The sequence below is a fragment of the Penicillium vulpinum genome (assembly GCF_028829585.1).
Source record: "Penicillium vulpinum strain IBT 29486 chromosome Unknown utg000001l_segment0_segment0, whole genome shotgun sequence".
Classification (NCBI taxonomy): domain Eukaryota; kingdom Fungi; phylum Ascomycota; class Eurotiomycetes; order Eurotiales; family Aspergillaceae; genus Penicillium; species Penicillium vulpinum.
Genome location: NW_026643241.1, coordinates 3,628,912 through 3,646,479, shown reverse-complemented (window position 1 = coordinate 3,646,479; position 17,568 = coordinate 3,628,912). Strand labels below are relative to the sequence as shown.

Genomic DNA, 17,568 nt, shown 5'->3' with positions numbered 1-17,568 from the left:
GACAGAATCCAAGGTACAAAGCAAGGTATGGTCATCAATGAATATATAGAACTTTATCCCACCAAATATGACGAAACCCTCTATTTAAACAATCTGTGATGATACCCTGTATCCTAGTAATTCAATGTTGTAATTCGGCATTTTTAGCATAGGTGGCTCAGCAGTTTTCAGCTGAGAGTCTACCCCGCGTTCCTCGCTAGTCTCAACACTACCCAAGGAACTTCCCAATGACCAGAGCGGCTTCGCGATGTGCTGAGAATGGCTACTGAGGATCCGATAGACTTTGCACGCGCCGCCATATCCCAGGTAGCCACCATCGCATGTTCACTAGGTGCGAAGTTGAAACTACCGGTGTGCGGGCGTCTTGGAGGCGAGCTCTACATAGTCGCCGACTACATCGACAGGGTCGGCCTGGACCAAGAGAAGCGACTACGATTACGAATATCCAAGTTACTGCGCGATGTGGAGGCCATATGCAATGTTAGTTATAATAGAAAGCCAGGATTTTGCTAAACAAAGACTAAATGTGTTCAATCTAGTGGCCCCACGAAGTACCTAGAAATGGCTACCCGCTCCTTGAAGCCATATGGGAGTCGTTGCCAGGCACAACATCCTATGAACACGCGCAAACGAAGATACAGCGAGGAATTGGACGGCTTACGGGAAACTCTCGCGTTGCTGAAGAAGTCATTGCTCATATTCAGAAATTCACCAGGTCCGATCGCAGGTCAGCTAAACGCGACGAACGAGACGATACGACTTTCACAAAAAGAGCCACTCGACCAAAATTGTCCCGGTATGCCAACGAGTTGACCTATCGCACGCTGCGCGAGCAAATGTACTGTACATGTCAAAGGAATGGATTGAGAGAGCAAATGCAGAGAGAACATCTGGTGTCTCTCTTGCTGCGGCCACCTTCCCCCCAATCGAGCAGTAACACCTTGGCGCAGTTTGAAATGCTTTTTTCCTCGACTCCTTTTTGGGATGATAACCATCTCGACCACTGGCAGGATGTGGAGCTACTCGTGTCAAACAGCATTCTTACCGGCAACCAAAAACACGCCCGGTTTGTGGACATAAACAGTGCACACGATGAAGATGATTTGGCAAATCGTCTGTCTTCAAAACCAATGCGGCGACTCGAACAAGGTCAATTTTGTACGTTGATTGGCCAGGCAGCAAATGGGCGCCTTTGCGTCGCCATTCAGAAGGAGGGACTCCAGCATTGCATCGAGCCTCTTAAGCAAAGAATCGATCATGCCCCGGGAATATCATTAGCGAAGATTCTTACGAGCAACTGTCGACTGACAGCTCGTATGAAACTTGTGCTGGCCTATATTATAGCCTACTCTGTCTGGCAGTATTACGATTCAGAATGGATGAAGACACAATGGACAAGCGAGACCATCCATTTTATCAAGGAAAAGACTGCTGCTAGGGATCAGGCCAAACTTTTTACCTGGAAGCCTTATCTAGCGGTGCAATTTAATGACAAAGATCCACAGTCCTACGAATATAACAGGATCGATGGAATTGTCCATTACTATCCAATAATCAGAGCCCTAGGTATTATGCTGGTCGAGATCGGCATCGGGCGTCCACTTTGCAAGGATGAGCAGCGCTCGCAACCATTGGCCGCCAGGTTGAATGGCGAGCTGCTGGAAGCCGTTGACTGCACGAGAGATGAGAGGCTCTGGAGGAACTTTGACTACCCTGACTATATGAGTGCGGCTCGCCATTGCCTGGAGCCTGGCACATTTGATCAGGAATTTGACATCGAAGAATCCTCCAGTCATGCAGAGAAGCGACGTCTCAATCAGCGGAGGAACATTTTGTACGACAAGGTTGTGTTTCCGCTTGAAGATCTGCTCCAGGGCACAAAATGGATTGAGGGGTATACAAAAATCAATCCGCTAGATATGCCTGCTGAAGTCTCAACAATACAAAATCTGAATATGATACCGGAAGATTCTGATTCGCGCAAAATTTCGAGTCCTAAGAAGAGCCGTACTCGGAGTGAGAAAGATGCCAGCAAATGGCTTTCACGCCTAAGAGGTTTCAATCGTGAGCTGGCTCAAGTTGCAACAGCAGTTGGATTGGGTGAAAATTCGCGGCGAGTACGTATCGCAGTTTTGGACACTGGATATGACAATAATGCTCCTTTCTTCTTTTCTCCCGGTGTTCAGAGTCGCCTTCGAGGCTGGAAAGATTGGGTGGATGGGTCTGACGAACCCGAAGATTGCCATGGACATGGCACCCATTTAGTGTCCCTCATCCAGAATTGTGCACCCGAAGCAGACATTTATGTCGCACGAATTGCCAAAAAACCGAGTGAGCTCTTGAAATCCAGCGAGAATGTTGCAAAGGTTCGTGCTTACCAGGAGTTAACAAATATCGTTATGCTGACCTGTTTAGGCAATTCTTTGGGCAACTAGCGAATGGGAAGTTGACATAATTTCCATGTCATTTGGTTTTTCAGACGAGCAGTCATGCATTAGTGATGCTATCCGTGAAGCGCTATACAGAAGGAGAGACTCAATCCTTTTCTTCGCTGCAGCGTCTAACGACGGAGCGAACGACAGGGAGATGTTCCCGGCCAGACATGATTCTGTTATCTCAATCCGTGGGACCAATGCATATGGCGACTTTGAGTATTTCAACCCACCTAAACACGAGAATGAAGCCGCGGTCTTCGGCACACTTGGTGTAGATGTTCTATCTGCATGGGCCAATTCCGATGAGGAGGTATATAAATCTGGAACATCTATTGCGACGGCCATAGCGGCTGGTATAGCGGGATGTATCTTGGGATATATAAGCTCTCACCCTCCCGAAAAACCGTTCTATAATACCAAAAGCCGCGCATGGACACGCCGAGGAATGCATGAAATCTTCAGAATATTGTCATCAAGCACACTCAAACCAGGGTATATGTATCTGACGATATGGGATTTGGTAGGCAAGTCTGAGGATGCACGATGGGCTAAGATAGGAGGCGCATTGGATGGGCTTTGAGCCAATTGGTTGTATATAATAGTCAAAGCTAAATCTGAGCTGACGAAACACAGCGAACTTGAGAGTTCCCTATTCCAAACTCTGACACACTCATAGCTCCAACACTATCATCCCCTTGCAAAGTCTCTGCTGTAGCTGGACTAATTAGAAGCTCCCCCACGTCATCCAAATCCTCATCAAACTCCTCTTCATCATCGTTGCTTAGATAGGCGGCCCTGTGTTTGTATTCATCATATTCAACCCTATGCCCCTTCCAGCCCTTGACTTCTATTTTTAGAAGTTGATATGCAAAAACAAATTCCTCCCCTGCCCGCCACTTATCTGCCTCCTCGAAACTGGTAGATGTCGTCAGATTAACACCAGCACCAACCTGTCCAATCGGCGAAGGAGCGTTGCCGCTAAAGTCAATCCCTTTGTTGCGACTCTTCTTTTTCTCCATGTCGGCGGTGAATCCCTTCGCAATCATAACACCGGTAACCATGTAAACAGGCGTCCTGAATCCGGGTATTCTCGTAGCCCTAGTGACAGCTTGTACCCGAGGAACCTTTAGACGCTCTTGAATCTCCTCCAGCGGAGGATCATCAACAAAGTACATTGTCTCCAACGATTCCATTGTATAGTTTGACTGCACATCACTACTGCGGCCACCTGAGATCTTTCCTGACACCGTCTGCAGGAATTCCGCCCATAAACTTATCGAGACATCACGGTTATCTCCTCGAGTGATTCTCCACTCGTAGTCTGTGAATTTTTCTACTCGTGGGTAGTTTTCCTGTAGTGTTTCCGTATCAACAGTCGTCAGGGCTCGGTGGGGTCGAAGAGGGTCGGAGATAATATTTCCTAACGCGATAGGTCCGGTTCCGGGCTTGAAGTGAAAGTTGGGCGAAAGGATATACGTAGGCTGCTGCGCCATTTTTGTGGACGTTGATTATGGGACCGAAAAAGTTGGGAAGATGCAAATAATTTGAAGACAAGAATTCTATTTTCCTAGAACAAACCCCAGGTGGAGGGCCAGGTGGGGGTGTCTAGCTGACGTGTGGCGTTCTCGAAGTAGTAAGGCTAGAGATTACCAACATGAATATGTCTGTGATCATTCATCCTCCTATGATATTCTAAAGCTGTTGATTATCATATGTAACTAAAAGAACCCCACGTCTTCTTCCTTGGCTTTCTTCTTTCGAATGACACTTCTTGGGAGAAAAGCATTGCTTGGTGGTATACGACCCCACCTGTCAGCCCCTCTTTGGCCGAGAGACCATAGCTTCCTCGTTGCATAGAGCGAGCCGAAAAGGCCTCAGCTACATTCAAAGCCATGGAAGAGGTTATTTCCATATCAGAAGCTTCACAGGTCTGCGTCGAACGCTTCGCACGGTGCGTTGAAGTTTCAACACTGAAGGGAAATGAGTGGGCTGAGAACCGCCTTGCTGATCTGAATCTGTGGATTTCGAGTACTGGAGCCTGTGCCCGAGGACGAGCTAGCTTGGAATCCAGATTAGCCTCGAGACCCGAAGCTCGTGATGTCGTCATTAATTTATTGGAGTTAATCGGTAGCATGGTTGATGAATACTGCATACAGATGCAGCATGAGCCTTTGGACAGTTATCACGATGAAGACTCTATTTCATCTTATGATGAAGGCCAACCCCGACCATTTTCTCCATGGTCCGACGATTCCAGCTCTGGTGAAGAGTCGACAGACGCCTATGATCGCAAAGTTCCATCGGGAAACCTCATAAGAGAGTCAATGCATAATATCGAGTCAATACTAGATCAACTTGGCCGTATTGGTGTTGCCATTCGTCGCTCCGGGCGGCGCTCAAGGTTGCAAAAGGCGGACCAGCGATTTGATGAAAAAGAGCACGAGGAGTTAAAGGGCCATCTCATCGCAATGCTACTCACCCAATCAAAGTCTCATCCCCTAGAACGTGACTCAACAAGATTGAGCGAGGTACAATTACGACTTGTACTCTGTAATTTGAAGCGTCGAAATCGATTTTTGTACGCACAACAGCATTCCAGGGGCCTCGATGCTAAGGATGACCGACATGAAACCCACAAGCGATACAAGAAAGTTGTAGGTGCAGAAGGAGACGATATCACAGAAGAGTCGGGCTTGAATCTCTCAGGGTTGGGGCTAAAACGTGCCAATAACTCGATCGTCACGGGAACCAGTGCGTCTAACGTGTCCGATAGCTTCAATTTACAACCGGAAAAAGCTGCTGCATCTGTTGCGTCCTCATTAATATCCACGACGGCGGTTGATCTGGATTATCCTCGGCCCCCTCAAATTGAGAAGGATGCACATTTCTTTCGCTGTCCATGTTGCTGCGAAGCACTCCCTGTAAAGACGGCGGACACAAATAGATGGAGGTGGGATTCTTTGACACGGATGTAAGAGCATAAAAGCTAATATGAGAATAGAAAGCATATTGCAGACGATTTGAGTCCTTATACCTGCATTTTGGCCGGGTGCAATCAACCTGATGCTCTTTTCAGTACCAAGGAAGCTTGGCGCCAGCACATGTTAAATGGGCACAGCAGCATGACATACTGGGTCTGCTTTGCATGTGGCAATGGGCTTCAGTTCAATGACAGGATGGCCTTTGAGCAGCACGTGAAGTCCATTCATACAGCAACAATTACCCCAGACCAGATCCCTGTTCTGGTTAAATTGTCTAAGAAGACCCCACCAAGCGAAATTCGACAATGCCCACTGTGCAATTGGGCAGAAGAAGGGTTTCAAGTTGATAAAGATGTGCTTCTCAACCACATTTCCAAACATATTCACTCTTTTTCGTTGCGGGCACTCCCTTGGGCGGATTATAATGGACACGAGAGTGATCAGAGGATTCGCGACAGCTCCGAAAAGGTTTACCAATGGCTCGTCGAGAATGAGATCCAGGTGGATCCTTGTTTGGAGCGACCTCCATATGAGAAGAAAATTTTGTACTCTGAATATTTCCAGCAAAATGCTTACTTTGCCGGAAGTTCTAGAGCGTCCTCTTCAGGTGACCCTGATTCCGATGAATCGAGAGAAAGCGAAATGGGGGAACTAAGGAGGTCTGGGGAATCGATTTTTCACGAGGGTCCCGAGGCTGCGAAGCTAGCAGCTCAAAGGGCAAAAGCCGAAGCAGATATAGAACTAGTAGTTCCTTCCTCAGACAAACATCTCCTCTATGACGCCGGCGCCGACGCCAAAGCCATGCAATCCGCACTCAACCATACCCGCAATGTCGACAGCAAAACCATCATCAAGGTCCTCCCCAGACTGACCAGCGACGAGATTCTCCTCCTCCGCCTGGAATACAAAGCCCGTGTCCGATTGCAAGGAAAGGGCATCAACCTCGCCAAACACCTCCGGCTAAAACTAGGCAGCTCCAACTTCGGCAAAGTTGCCTACGCGACCGCGCTCGGTCGCTGGGAATCAGAGGCGTACTGGGCTAACTGCTACTACCAAGCCGAGACGTCATACCGGGAACTGCTGATCGAATCTTTGATCGGTCGCTCGAACGCTGCCATCGGTGAAATCAAGTCCTGCTTCCGGGACACAAGGTACGATAACAGTTTGGAGAGATGTATACGGTCGGAGCTTAAGGCAGATAAGTTCCGCGTCGCGGTTCTGCTGGCGCTGGAGGGGAGAAGACAGGAAGATCGCGAGCCGCTTGATCCAAGGCTTATTACGCAGGATGTGTCAGATTTGCATCAGGCGCTTGTCTCTCGCGAGGGTGGGGAGACGGCTATGATTAATATTATCATTTTGCGGAGCGATTCGCATCTCCGTGAGGTGCTGCGTGCTTACGAGGATACCTACGGGCATAATTTTGTTCGAAGGATGATTGCGAAGTCGCGGAACCTAGTAGTAAGTCTACTTGCATCTTTCGAAAAATTATTGCTACTCGTCTATCTTATTTTGTTCGCTCTCTCTTGCTTGAAACTCTCGTACTAATATCTTTCTACAACAGGGTGAACCATTAGCCCACATCCTCAACGGCGCCATCAACCGAAGCATGCGCGACGCCCTTCTCCTCCACCAGGCCCTCCACGAATCGAAATCTGACAAAGAGCGCTCCACGCTCCTGATCTCGCGACTCGTACGACTCCACTGGGAACCACGACACCTTGAGCAAGTAAAGATCCAATATCAACAGCGGTATAGCGAGCGCATTGAGGATGCGATTGCAGAGGAAATCTGTTCGTCTGCGACCGGGGAGGAATGGGGAGAATTCTGTATTAACCTTGTGTATACCTCGTCTCCCTAATCAACTAGATAAACAAAGAATAAAAACTATTCTAAAGCATTATATGTAGAACAAGAAAGACTGGTGTGAACTAATAGCAAACGCTTACTGGTACAGAGTAAAAGGATGTAAAGAGCGTGTATTTCATAATGAGCATTGGGCTCAACTATATAATTGCCTTCTAGGCTTACAAAAAGCTATAATATAGATTTTTCTGTATTTCCGGCTGATATACCCCTACGGCAGTCTGTACACGATGGCGCACTGGCGTCTATATACTGTCATACTTGTATTCACCTAGTAGTTCAATATTGCATTTCGAGACATAGTAAAAATAAGAAAAAAGAACACAGGGATTTGAAGAACACCATCAAATCCCTCCCAAAATACTTGGTAGGATAGACCTGGAAATTCAGCCACTTTGGCATGTTTGAATTACTATACTTTTTTATTTAGTTTTGGCGAACTAGGAAGACTCGCCGGTCTGGCAAACACTCGACTCCCTACTCTTATTACATATCATAAGCACCTCTTAACCCCTCCTCAATTACCACAGCGATAAACCCGCAACCAGCAACAGCCAGTGCCCATGGATTCACCAAGTCCTGCAAACCAGGCCAGATACTATTCTTCTCCCTCTGCCACTGTCGCAGCTGTCCATAATTATGTGGATCGTCAGACTTATAGCGCTCTTCCTGGCTAGCCTCGGTTTGCTTATCACCACCCACAAACCGCAGGAAGAGGTAGTTCGCCATAGGCCCCAGTATTATAACTGGATTGAATGGGCCAGCCATGTTAAGCACAGCAAATGAAAAATGAACCACAGTGTCCCCGAGGTAACTAGACAACCATTAGCATATGTTATGTAGGGCGAAGGGTGATTTATATTATCTCGACAGCAAACTTACTTTGGATGCCGCACCAAATCCCAAACACCATGTCTACACAAATCGGTCCGTTCCTGTCGATGCAGTTCAAGCTGTGTATCTGCCATAGCCTCCAGGGCAAATCCAGCTCCGAAAAGCGCAACGCCAAGCGCCCGCACAATATCCATTACATCATCACCCATTGGAAGCGTAGCTTCACTTGTAGTAAACGGAACTGTGAACGGCAAAGAGATCACACTCAACACAAGAGCTTCCGGTAAAAATATCTTGAAAAATGCACTTTTCCAAAAACCCGGCTGTTTTTTGACTACGCTGTACCGCGAATCATCGGTCCGGCGGTTCAACGACCGGCATGCGACCCGGGCAAAGAGTCTCGTGCCCCAGATCGTAACGCAGTTTAGAAGAACCTTTTCGGTCCATGTTAAAGATTCATAAGCTGCTCTGAATGAGATGTCGTGTTTGCACATCGGTTGCCCGATGGCGGTCCACCAGGCATTGAGGACTTGGGCGGTGGGCCAGAGCCAGTCTTTGAGTTCGACCCGGTTTGTTGCTTCAGCTGCAATGTATGTTGCTAGCGAGAGGGACGAGTATAGGCCGAATGAGGGTAGGAGAGTTGATCTTAGGATTCCCACATCGCCGGGTGTAATCTGGGTTTTGAGCGGCGGAGAGTGAAGAGAGCTAGAGGCCTGGTGCTCTAGAGCTGAGGGGGGTATGAGAAATGCCATTTTGGCATATTATCTGGATTTTTGAAGAGCCAGGCTACATACCAATTGTGAATTGGTTGTTTTATAGCTCGTTTGGTGCCCAGGTGTTGATGTCAAGATTATGTAACGTTGAAGCGAGCATCCGTGGATCATAAGGTCACCAGCTGGTTTTGCCTATTATCATTGAATTAAAGATAATGGCATTGACTATTTGAAAATAAATGGTACCATGCACTATGGGTATAATATGCGAAAGGTAGTTGATATAGGGAAACGAAAAACGTGAAGATTGACGACGTCAGTAGGCCCGATTCACATCGATAATACACTCTGACGTATATCTTGTACCGAATGCCAACTGATAAATTGTCAAAGCTCTGATATTTAATATATAGAATAAATAACAGATAATCTTCAAAAAGATAAATAATATGAGACATGTGAGGGGAGTTGTGGCGTATGACAGTTAGCGAAGAATACCTCCCTCAAGGTATTATATGGATATAGCCAGCTCTAATTGGGTTGCGCTAATTGCGAACTTCTCAAATGCTGTGAAATAGTGGCAGCAAGATCAATTTCAACACTCAAAGGCTTTGATTCATCCTTGTTCTTGTATTGCTGCTTCATGATAAGCATCAGCCGTGTATTCCAGAGGGGCAAGCAGGTTTCAAGATCAGATGCGGATAATGCTGTAGTTCCATTCTCGTTTTCGGTATATAGATCTTCTGGCAAATTCTGCTTGAATGAATTCGAGCTAGACGACAAGTCAACCGACCAGGTGTAACCGAGATCATGCAGATCGGAACCATCGGGTATACGTTCGAAGGGAAGTCTGCTAGTGAGTAGTCTCCGAGCCTTTCCGTCATTTGTTGAAGGTTCATCAATAGGATAGTCCCTTTCCTGACGGATCAGATATGCTCGCGGATCATGAGGAGACAGCATTGTGGCAGAGACCGGCTCGCCGATCGAAGTTTGAGACGAAGTTAACGCAGCTTTTGCGGCAAGATACCGATTACCATGAGGCGAATGTGATATTGGAGCAGACTGGGAACCAGACGGTTTATCATTCTTCTTGAAGCGTGTGCGACTGTTCTGGATGGCTTCTTTCTTCCGCCTTTCGAAGTCGAGTGCTTTTTCCAGATCCAGATCAGATGATTGCTCATGGGTGACGCCTTCGTGAAGTTGAGCCGCCCATCTTTCAAGAACCGGAAATCCTCGACCACTATCCATTGCCTCTGTAATATGGTCACCGTGGTCTTCGAGGGTGAGGCTATTATTAGATGGACTGTCCGAACAACCATCATTCTGCGCATCGACATGTATAATATTTGGCGAACTATCCGCAGGTGATCCAAATCGTTGCTGGGCAAGTAAAGATAGTGGAGAGTCCGGTTCTTGAGTCGGTGCTTCCTCAACAGGGTCTTGCTGCAGTGAGACTTGTGTGGTTCTCTGAAACCAAGTATCGAGAGCTCCGTTCCCATATCGATCTCGATCACGTTCCCTCTCAGCGCGTCGGGTGCTAGAAATGCGATTACTCTCAGGGGAGGAATCGGTTGATCCTTGTGGATGATGTCGCCGGCGCCTCACTGGCGACCCAGATGCAAGTCGAGAAGTAGAAGGACTTGCTAAGTCTGAGTTGGGAGAATGTTGGAAGCCTCGCGATTGACTCTCCCTTCCGATCGGCCCCTGCAGGCTACCACTAGATAGATCAACGGGGCTTGCTTGGTTGATAGAATTGCTTCCGCGTCCCGATGTTTGAAATGAGGCATTGATTCTGGAGATAGACCATGGATTGACGAAGCTAGAACGTTTGGTTCTAGCAGTGGACAGTTCTTCTTGACTTTCGGGGCCTTTGCTGCTAGAAGGAACCACAGGCGAGAAATCGTACTTTGACTGAAGTGTCCTCTGTGAGAGAGGTGTGTGGGGTATAGCTCCACGGAAGGGGTTCTCAGGATCGCGAGTCTGTGTGGGAGGATCAGTAGCTGGCTTCCTAGCCATCAAAAGTTCAAACCCTCCTGGGGCTCTATCGGATCTGCTAGCACTCTCTTTGCCCTGGTTGGAAGTTCTTGCTTCCCTCCCATCTATTTCTCCGTAGTGGTCGCGAAACAAATTTTCTACCAAGGCCAAGACTACATCTCGATCTTCGAAGAGGAGATCATCTTTTGCTGGCTCGATGTTGACATCGTATGTTCCTTGGGGACAAAGAATTTGCAAACAGAGAAAAGGATCGCTAACTGATTTGGTAGATTCGTTTTTGGATGCGGCGGCGCGGACATATGGCTTGAAAATTTTAACGATCTCATGTCCAATCCCTCCGCTGCTAGAGAGAGGGCGACCATCCACACTGATGTATTGGCCTGAACCGTTGATTCTGGAAGTATCTAACTTGTTTAGTAACCATAAAACCGAACGTTCAATTAGATGAGCTTACCAAATTGTGTCTTGGGAAGAAAAGCGATGGCTTCATACTCTTTTTGATCTGATAATTCTCGCTGATTGCGGGCGGCATTCTGGGAAGAAAGCCGCTTCATGATACAAGAAGAAGCCACTTCTGTCCCCGCTACCTTGATAGCTGCATCCGAGAGCGATGCGTCTACGCTTGGCGCGTAGGTCCAATTGCTGTTTTCAGTTTTTGCCTTAAGAACTTTGAGTGAGAGTCTCTTGGATGGCTGAGCTATAGCATATGCGTGGAGAAGCTTTTTGATCCTCGTGAGATTCCTTGTAGCACCCTTCAAGGCAGTCTGCCTGCGGACAGGGATGTGTTTGAGGAAGTCCGTGATGCGAACAGTTGTGCCCACAGGATGTGACATCCGTTGTGTTCTGAAATAACAGGTTAGCAATGGGGCAGAAGCCAAAGAGATTGTGCGGTCAGCATACCCAATACGCTCTCCGTTTCTTCCATACTTCGAAAAAAAACCGGCAACTTCAGACTCAACCCGAGTGGTGACAGTGAAGACCCCAGACATCTCTGCGATACTTGCCAGTGCTTCACCACGGAATCCCAATGATGACCCTCCGATATTTTTGAGATCATCTAATGTCTGGATCTTGCTGGTAAAAGCTCGCTTGCAGACATGTTGCTGGTCCTCTGCAGAGATGCCATGGCCATTGTCCTTGAGCTGTATGACATCGACAGTGTTGTGGGAAATTTCAATTTGCAATGACGTAGCAGAAGCATCCAGAGCATTGTCTACAAGTTCCTTGACAACAGAGTAGGGATCCGAAATAACAGATGTGGAGCCAATCGCCCGGATTGTTTTCTGAGGAAGAGCTTCAATCGGCATCCTGCACGCCAGATATTAGTTGCTCATCTCGGGAAGCATCAGAAATCGTCTCATCCAGATGACTGAAGCTCAAAAAAAAACATGCGAACAATCTCAATGGGTTATATTGGATGAATGTTTGACTCGGCCAATGCCTATGGAGGATGGATAGGATTGTCTTGGCATCCATGGTCACGTGCCAGGGGTGCCTTATGATATCCATAGTTGTATGGTGGTAGACACATTTTCTCCCTTCCTGTCTGATTCTCTCTTCAAATTTACTTACGCTCTATGTTTCCTTTTTCTACTGTCTCAAGATCATAAATTCGATGCCTGTTGATGACTAATAACCAAGCTCCTGAGATCACATGACCATGCTTACGGTTCAGTATAGTGGCCCCAGACAGCAGAAACCTCTGGCTCGATACTTCTCGCTTCCTTCCTTTATTAAAACCCCATAGAACTTGATAAAAACTGTTGTCCATAGGTCAATATGTTCTGCCATACTTGGAAATTCTGCCGGGTTAGAACATAGAGCTTGTAAGGTTCCGGTCCCCGCATAGATACATTCAGATCGAAAATAACTTTCAATCATACCTGAATACCAGCTCACAAATTCTTACTTGAACCCTCCATCATTGCTGAGTAAATTTCTCAATTTTGAGAAAGGCTGCTACTTTATGAGGAGCTTAAGCAGTAGTCTATGTAGTACTTCAGCTAATTCGCTTCAACTCCGAAGGCAACATCTTACCAAGCCTTAGTTTAGTGGAAGTGAACGTAGGGAGTACATCCTTCTTAACTATTTGAGTTGAGCCTAATTTAGTTCTCGAGACTGAATTGTGCAAGGTCCTTTCTAAGATAGTCTACTTGCGATAGATGAATCGCAACGATATTATCTTCATCTTCGTACACGTTGATAGCAAGGTACCGTTGTAAAAACCTGATCTACAATGTCAAAATGTTTGGACTTGGATGATTCATATAAAGAAAGAGACAAACTGTTAGAGAGATACAGAGTCTACAATGAAATGTAGGTGTGTCTGCAAAACTCTTGAATTGCGTGAAGAGGAGAAGAAACTATCTGCAGATTGAAGACTGGTAGCTAGGAGCAAACGAGAGGTTACGTGACCTCCAACACAAACACATGACATAGAGCGGAAGATTATACGAGATTTTTCCACCTTCAATAAAAATAGTCTTCATAAGCGTAACGATGTGATCAGGAAATCCATCCTTTTGGCCTTCGGGTACTTCGTGGCACAATCCATCCTTCGTCGAAATTTGCCAATGATAATTCCATAACTGCCTAATGTTGTAGGAGCTGTCAAAACATCCAAAATCGCCAATGCCCACCGTATATGGACTCTCCCCCAAGCCTTCCTTGCTCAATAAATTTCGAGGGTTGGTAAAAACATGGCTTTCAACCAGTCAAAGTTGTGTTGAGGTGTGCCTGACTTCTAGATGCTCAGACTCAAGCCATGGGAGTTGTCCGCTGAGGGTTGTTGGATTTTCCAAGATAGCCAGCAGTTAAATACTAAGTAAGAGTGGCTACATCAACAAATTGTCGGTTGCAAGCATCATAAACCGCAACTTCGCGGAGGGAAAGATGCCAGAGGAACTCATCGTACTCGGTGACAAGGAATATATATATATATAGAGCCCCCTTCTCGCGAGCGATTAGGGTGGCCATAGCTATAACACATATTACATGAACTGCAGTGCTGCTCCCGGAGAAGATGCTGAGGTTGAAGTAAGCTCCAATTTAAGAATTCATTCTTTGCTGCGGCATTTTTTTGATACGGCAGCGAAGTTTGGAAGAAGTTTGGAAGAAGTGGCAATCTCTATAATACCGTTCGATGTCCCAGACAAAGCTGCAGAAAGGCCAAGATCAGGTTTCTTTCTATTTTCATATGATCAATTAGCTCGTGAAGATAGAATTACCTGGAGGTTCTAGGATCAAGGAGACAAAAAAATCTAAGCCCCTCAAGGCCTTTGGGGCGAAATGAGACATGGTTGGATTGGTTGCGATTCTCATTTCGACAGGGAATAGGTACGTACGCCAACGCTGTGGCCCAGTGAATTATCCGGGAGTTGTGGGGCTTAATTCCGTTGACAGCAGCGTTGATGTTTTGGCTATTTAGTCAGCTTCAGTCTTAAAATTTACACAGGTACTATGTCTAGAGGTTGCGAGTAAACATACTTCAATACGTCAAGCAACCTTATGGTATACTTCTGCGCAATTTCCGAAAAATAATCCCTTTCCGGTTGTTCTAGCCAAGGGCAGCCAACCATGGTATAGCTGTATCTCCTCATGGCGGTATCATCTACAAGAGAAAATTGCGTTTCCCTAGTTGTCTGTACCAATCATCTGAATGAATAGATAATAATCAGTATAAATAATTAAAAACTAGTAACAGAATGACTCACTTGGGCGTTGCGATGACGGCATTTATAGATATATTTTGGGCTCCATGCGCTCCAGTGGCGAAATGTGTTCGGGTACATTGTAGTCCGCAAGGACTATGTAGAAAGCACCAGCAAAATGCTTTTACTCAGGGCAGCTTCCAAACAGGGACTTCATATTCCCACGCGAGTATGACCGCATTGATGTCCCAATTTGGAAGACAGGAAAATCTGTTTTCATATACTTGATATCGTACTCGCTGAGTCTTCAGATATCGCTTTTCCACAGTACAGAAGCCCCCCCAAGAGGCCAAGGATGTCAGACAAACATTCATCGCCCAGGTGGAAGGATCGCTCTAAGCTTTGCAATTATAGGAGAGGGTTAACCTTGTCTTATAGAAGAATGAATATTTAGTGCCTATATCTAGGGCTTATATCAAGGCTCTCAAGAGATAAACCAAAAGTGACTCACTTTGACCTTAATGCTAGGCGCATCACAGTTTAGCTAGCCATGGTACATAAGGCTTTATATCTGTAGCGACAGATTCACTCGACGGGGAGCGATAGAGGCGAGATAATGAAACAGGTGGAAAGGAAGAAGCAGCAGGTATACTTGAAGAGACCACAAAAATACAAGTGTAGCGCATGTTTGAGTGGCCAGCTCATCTGGCTACTCCTTTTGCATGTACCCTGACTAGATTAACTGCATTTATATATAGAGAGACCATGCTTCCTTCAAATCCTCATATACTAATACACAGGCTATCTAGCCCAGAACGGCGGTGATAGGTGGTAGATAAATCTATAAAACTTACCGACAGGAGTGCAAGAGAGAAAGCAAAATTGATTTCTGGCTGATAGGTTATATACACATGCATAGGTAGCAATCATGCCCTGGCATGCAAGTCGCAAATTCAAACAAGCCAACACTATATGGAACCACGGAAATAAGAAGAATGTTATGGATGGTGTTATTATGTAAATTAAATATATATACTAAATATAACTATTAACTAGACTAGTTTGGGATATATCGCGTCTCAGTCTATTGCTTCAAACAAAACAGGTAGTCTCCCTGCGATAGGTAAGAGACATGTCAGCCCCAAAGAATATTCATCTTTGCCAGTATATTGTCTTTCTTGATCGGCACATTATCCGGGTCGTTGTTGGCCTCGTCTATTGCTTGTTGAACTGGTACCATCCTCAGAGGAAGAATCTCTGTCTGGCGGATCCACTTATAGCCAAGATACGCGAAGAGGACCAGTGGAATATCCCTAGTTCCAAGGTTAGTGGATTGAGCTCAATACCACAAAGAAGAAGACTCACAGGTAGGACGAGACGAACGAGGCAGGATCCCAGTTTCCAGCCGTGAAAACCGTGAATCCTCCAGTCAAGAGAATCAGCACACAAGAGACCAAGGCGAACCAGCTTGTATATCCTTGATAATGTCAGTATTCGAATCTTTCAAAGACTCAATCATTGAAAACCAGACTGGGATACATACTGGTAATGCGATTATGCCACGGCAATTCTGTTGGTGATATGCCCTGCTTATCCAGCGCTTGCAACAAACGAATATGGTTCAAAGCGATGGTGATCCACGAGACCAAGGTACCAGCCGCGGTCAAATCAACGAACCACCAGAAGACATTCATGGCATTGTTGGAAACACACATGTAAGCGAGGAGAGAGAAGGCAACCTGCAAAAGCACACACATGTACGGTACTCCCCACTTGGAGGTGCGTAGGAAAATCTTCGGAGCATGGCCCTTGATCGCAAGACCATACAAGGTTCTTGTTCCCGCCAGAATACTCTGGTTCGATGCAGACCACGCAGAGGTCAAGCATACGGCGTTCACAACGGAGGGAATAGCCTTGATACCTGCATCGCCAGCGGCAATGACGAAAGGACTCGTAGCTGCGGTGCCAGAGTCTGAGCCAAGGCGTTCATCGGCGCTAGAGACCAACATGCCCACGACCAGCACAGCGGCGAGGTAGAAGATAGAAACTCGTGCAAAAACCCTTTTGCAGGCCTTGGGGATATTCTGTCGCGGGTTTTTTGTTTCGGCAGCGGCCATGGCCAAGGATTCCACGCCTGCGAACGAGTAGACTGCATTGGTCATGACAGCCCAGAAACCGAGAAATCGTCCCCAAGACCCAGTAGCAATGTATTCAACGAACGGGCCAGGGTCTTTCCAGTAGTGGAAGCCACGTCGAGGCACACCTGGTATACCACCAAGATCGATAACAAGACCCAGGATGACCACAAAGACAACCAGGAGGATCTTGAGAATGGCGAAAATGAATTCGATCTCGCCATAGACGCGGATGAACGAGATGGCGACAACCACTGACACCACTATAAGAACAGTCACCCAGACGGCAGCATTGATATCCGTCCAGTACTGAATAAGAACGACGCTGGCGGAGATCTCACTCGGAACACTGATAAAGCATCCATAAACAACATTCCAGCCGACGGCAAACGCTAGCGCGGGATCAACCAAGATCTCTGCGTGTCGCACAAAAGAACCAGTGACTGGTAGCAGCGCTGAGACTTCTCCCAGTGCAAATTGAATGCAGCAGACTACCACGCCGATAAAGAAGTAGCCTAGCAAGGCACCCAGAGGACCACCGGTGGCGATCGATCCACCCAGACCAAGAAAGAGACCTGTACCCTATAGAAGGTCAGTGATAAAGTCAAAGTCTTCACGATGGTGCACATACAATTGCGCCCGCGATGGCAATCATTTGAATATGGCGTTGCCCCAGACCCCGGATCAAGCTTTGGCGTTCATATTGGGTAACGATCTGCCCATCGTCGGGGATAGCAGAGTGCGATGGACCCGACTGTGGGGAGAATGTTTGATCTTCCACATTTTGAACAACATACCGACTCCCTTTCTTAGAAGAGCTTTCCTCAAATACCCCTGCCATGGCGTCGTTGCAAGAAAGGAAAAGCTATCAAGCAGAAAATATTTCCACGCTAGAGGTCAAGCAGGCTAATCACACCATTTTACTGGTCGATGAGGAGAGGGCCCGGGGCTAATTTTTGTTA

At 46.7% G+C, this 17,568-nt stretch overlaps 5 protein-coding genes across 5 annotated transcripts; 2 read left to right on the top strand and 3 right to left on the bottom strand.

The window, feature by feature from the left end:
• Positions 1 to 258: 258 nt before the first annotated feature.
• On the top strand, positions 259 to 3,214 carry N7479_001315 (S8 family peptidase; the record flags this gene model as incomplete). Its single annotated transcript, XM_057249012.1, has 4 exons — positions 259 to 480; positions 540 to 2,366; positions 2,416 to 2,745; positions 3,164 to 3,214. Coding segments are annotated over 4 exons (2,430 nt in total), but the record flags the coding sequence as incomplete, so codon positions are not given.
• Positions 3,215 to 4,327: 1,113 nt separating this feature from the next.
• Positions 4,328 to 7,274, top strand: N7479_001314 (uncharacterized protein; the record flags this gene model as incomplete). The annotated part of the gene is made up of 3 exons (XM_057249011.1): positions 4,328 to 5,406; positions 5,437 to 6,874; positions 6,978 to 7,274. The coding sequence occupies 3 exons, from the start codon at positions 4,328 to 4,330 to the stop codon at positions 7,272 to 7,274; spliced, it is 2,814 nt and encodes a 937-aa protein (XP_057113443.1).
• Positions 7,275 to 7,765: 491 nt separating this feature from the next.
• Positions 7,766 to 8,865, bottom strand: N7479_001313 (DUF1295 domain protein; the record flags this gene model as incomplete). The annotated part of the gene is made up of 2 exons (XM_057249010.1): positions 7,766 to 8,093; positions 8,162 to 8,865. The coding sequence occupies 2 exons, from the start codon at positions 8,863 to 8,865 to the stop codon at positions 7,766 to 7,768; spliced, it is 1,032 nt and encodes a 343-aa protein (XP_057113442.1).
• Positions 8,866 to 9,357: 492 nt separating this feature from the next.
• On the bottom strand, positions 9,358 to 12,128 carry N7479_001312 (putative DNA mismatch repair protein; the record flags this gene model as incomplete). The annotated part of the gene is made up of 3 exons (XM_057249009.1): positions 9,358 to 11,225; positions 11,276 to 11,664; positions 11,722 to 12,128. The coding sequence occupies 3 exons, from the start codon at positions 12,126 to 12,128 to the stop codon at positions 9,358 to 9,360; spliced, it is 2,664 nt and encodes an 887-aa protein (XP_057113441.1).
• Positions 12,129 to 15,606: 3,478 nt separating this feature from the next.
• Positions 15,607 to 17,447, bottom strand: N7479_001311 (uncharacterized protein; the record flags this gene model as incomplete). The annotated part of the gene is made up of 4 exons (XM_057249008.1): positions 15,607 to 15,784; positions 15,837 to 15,948; positions 16,015 to 17,188; positions 17,238 to 17,447. 4 exons carry the CDS (start codon positions 17,445 to 17,447, stop codon positions 15,607 to 15,609), a joined length of 1,674 nt encoding a protein of 557 aa, XP_057113440.1.
• Positions 17,448 to 17,568: the final 121 nt, after the last annotated feature.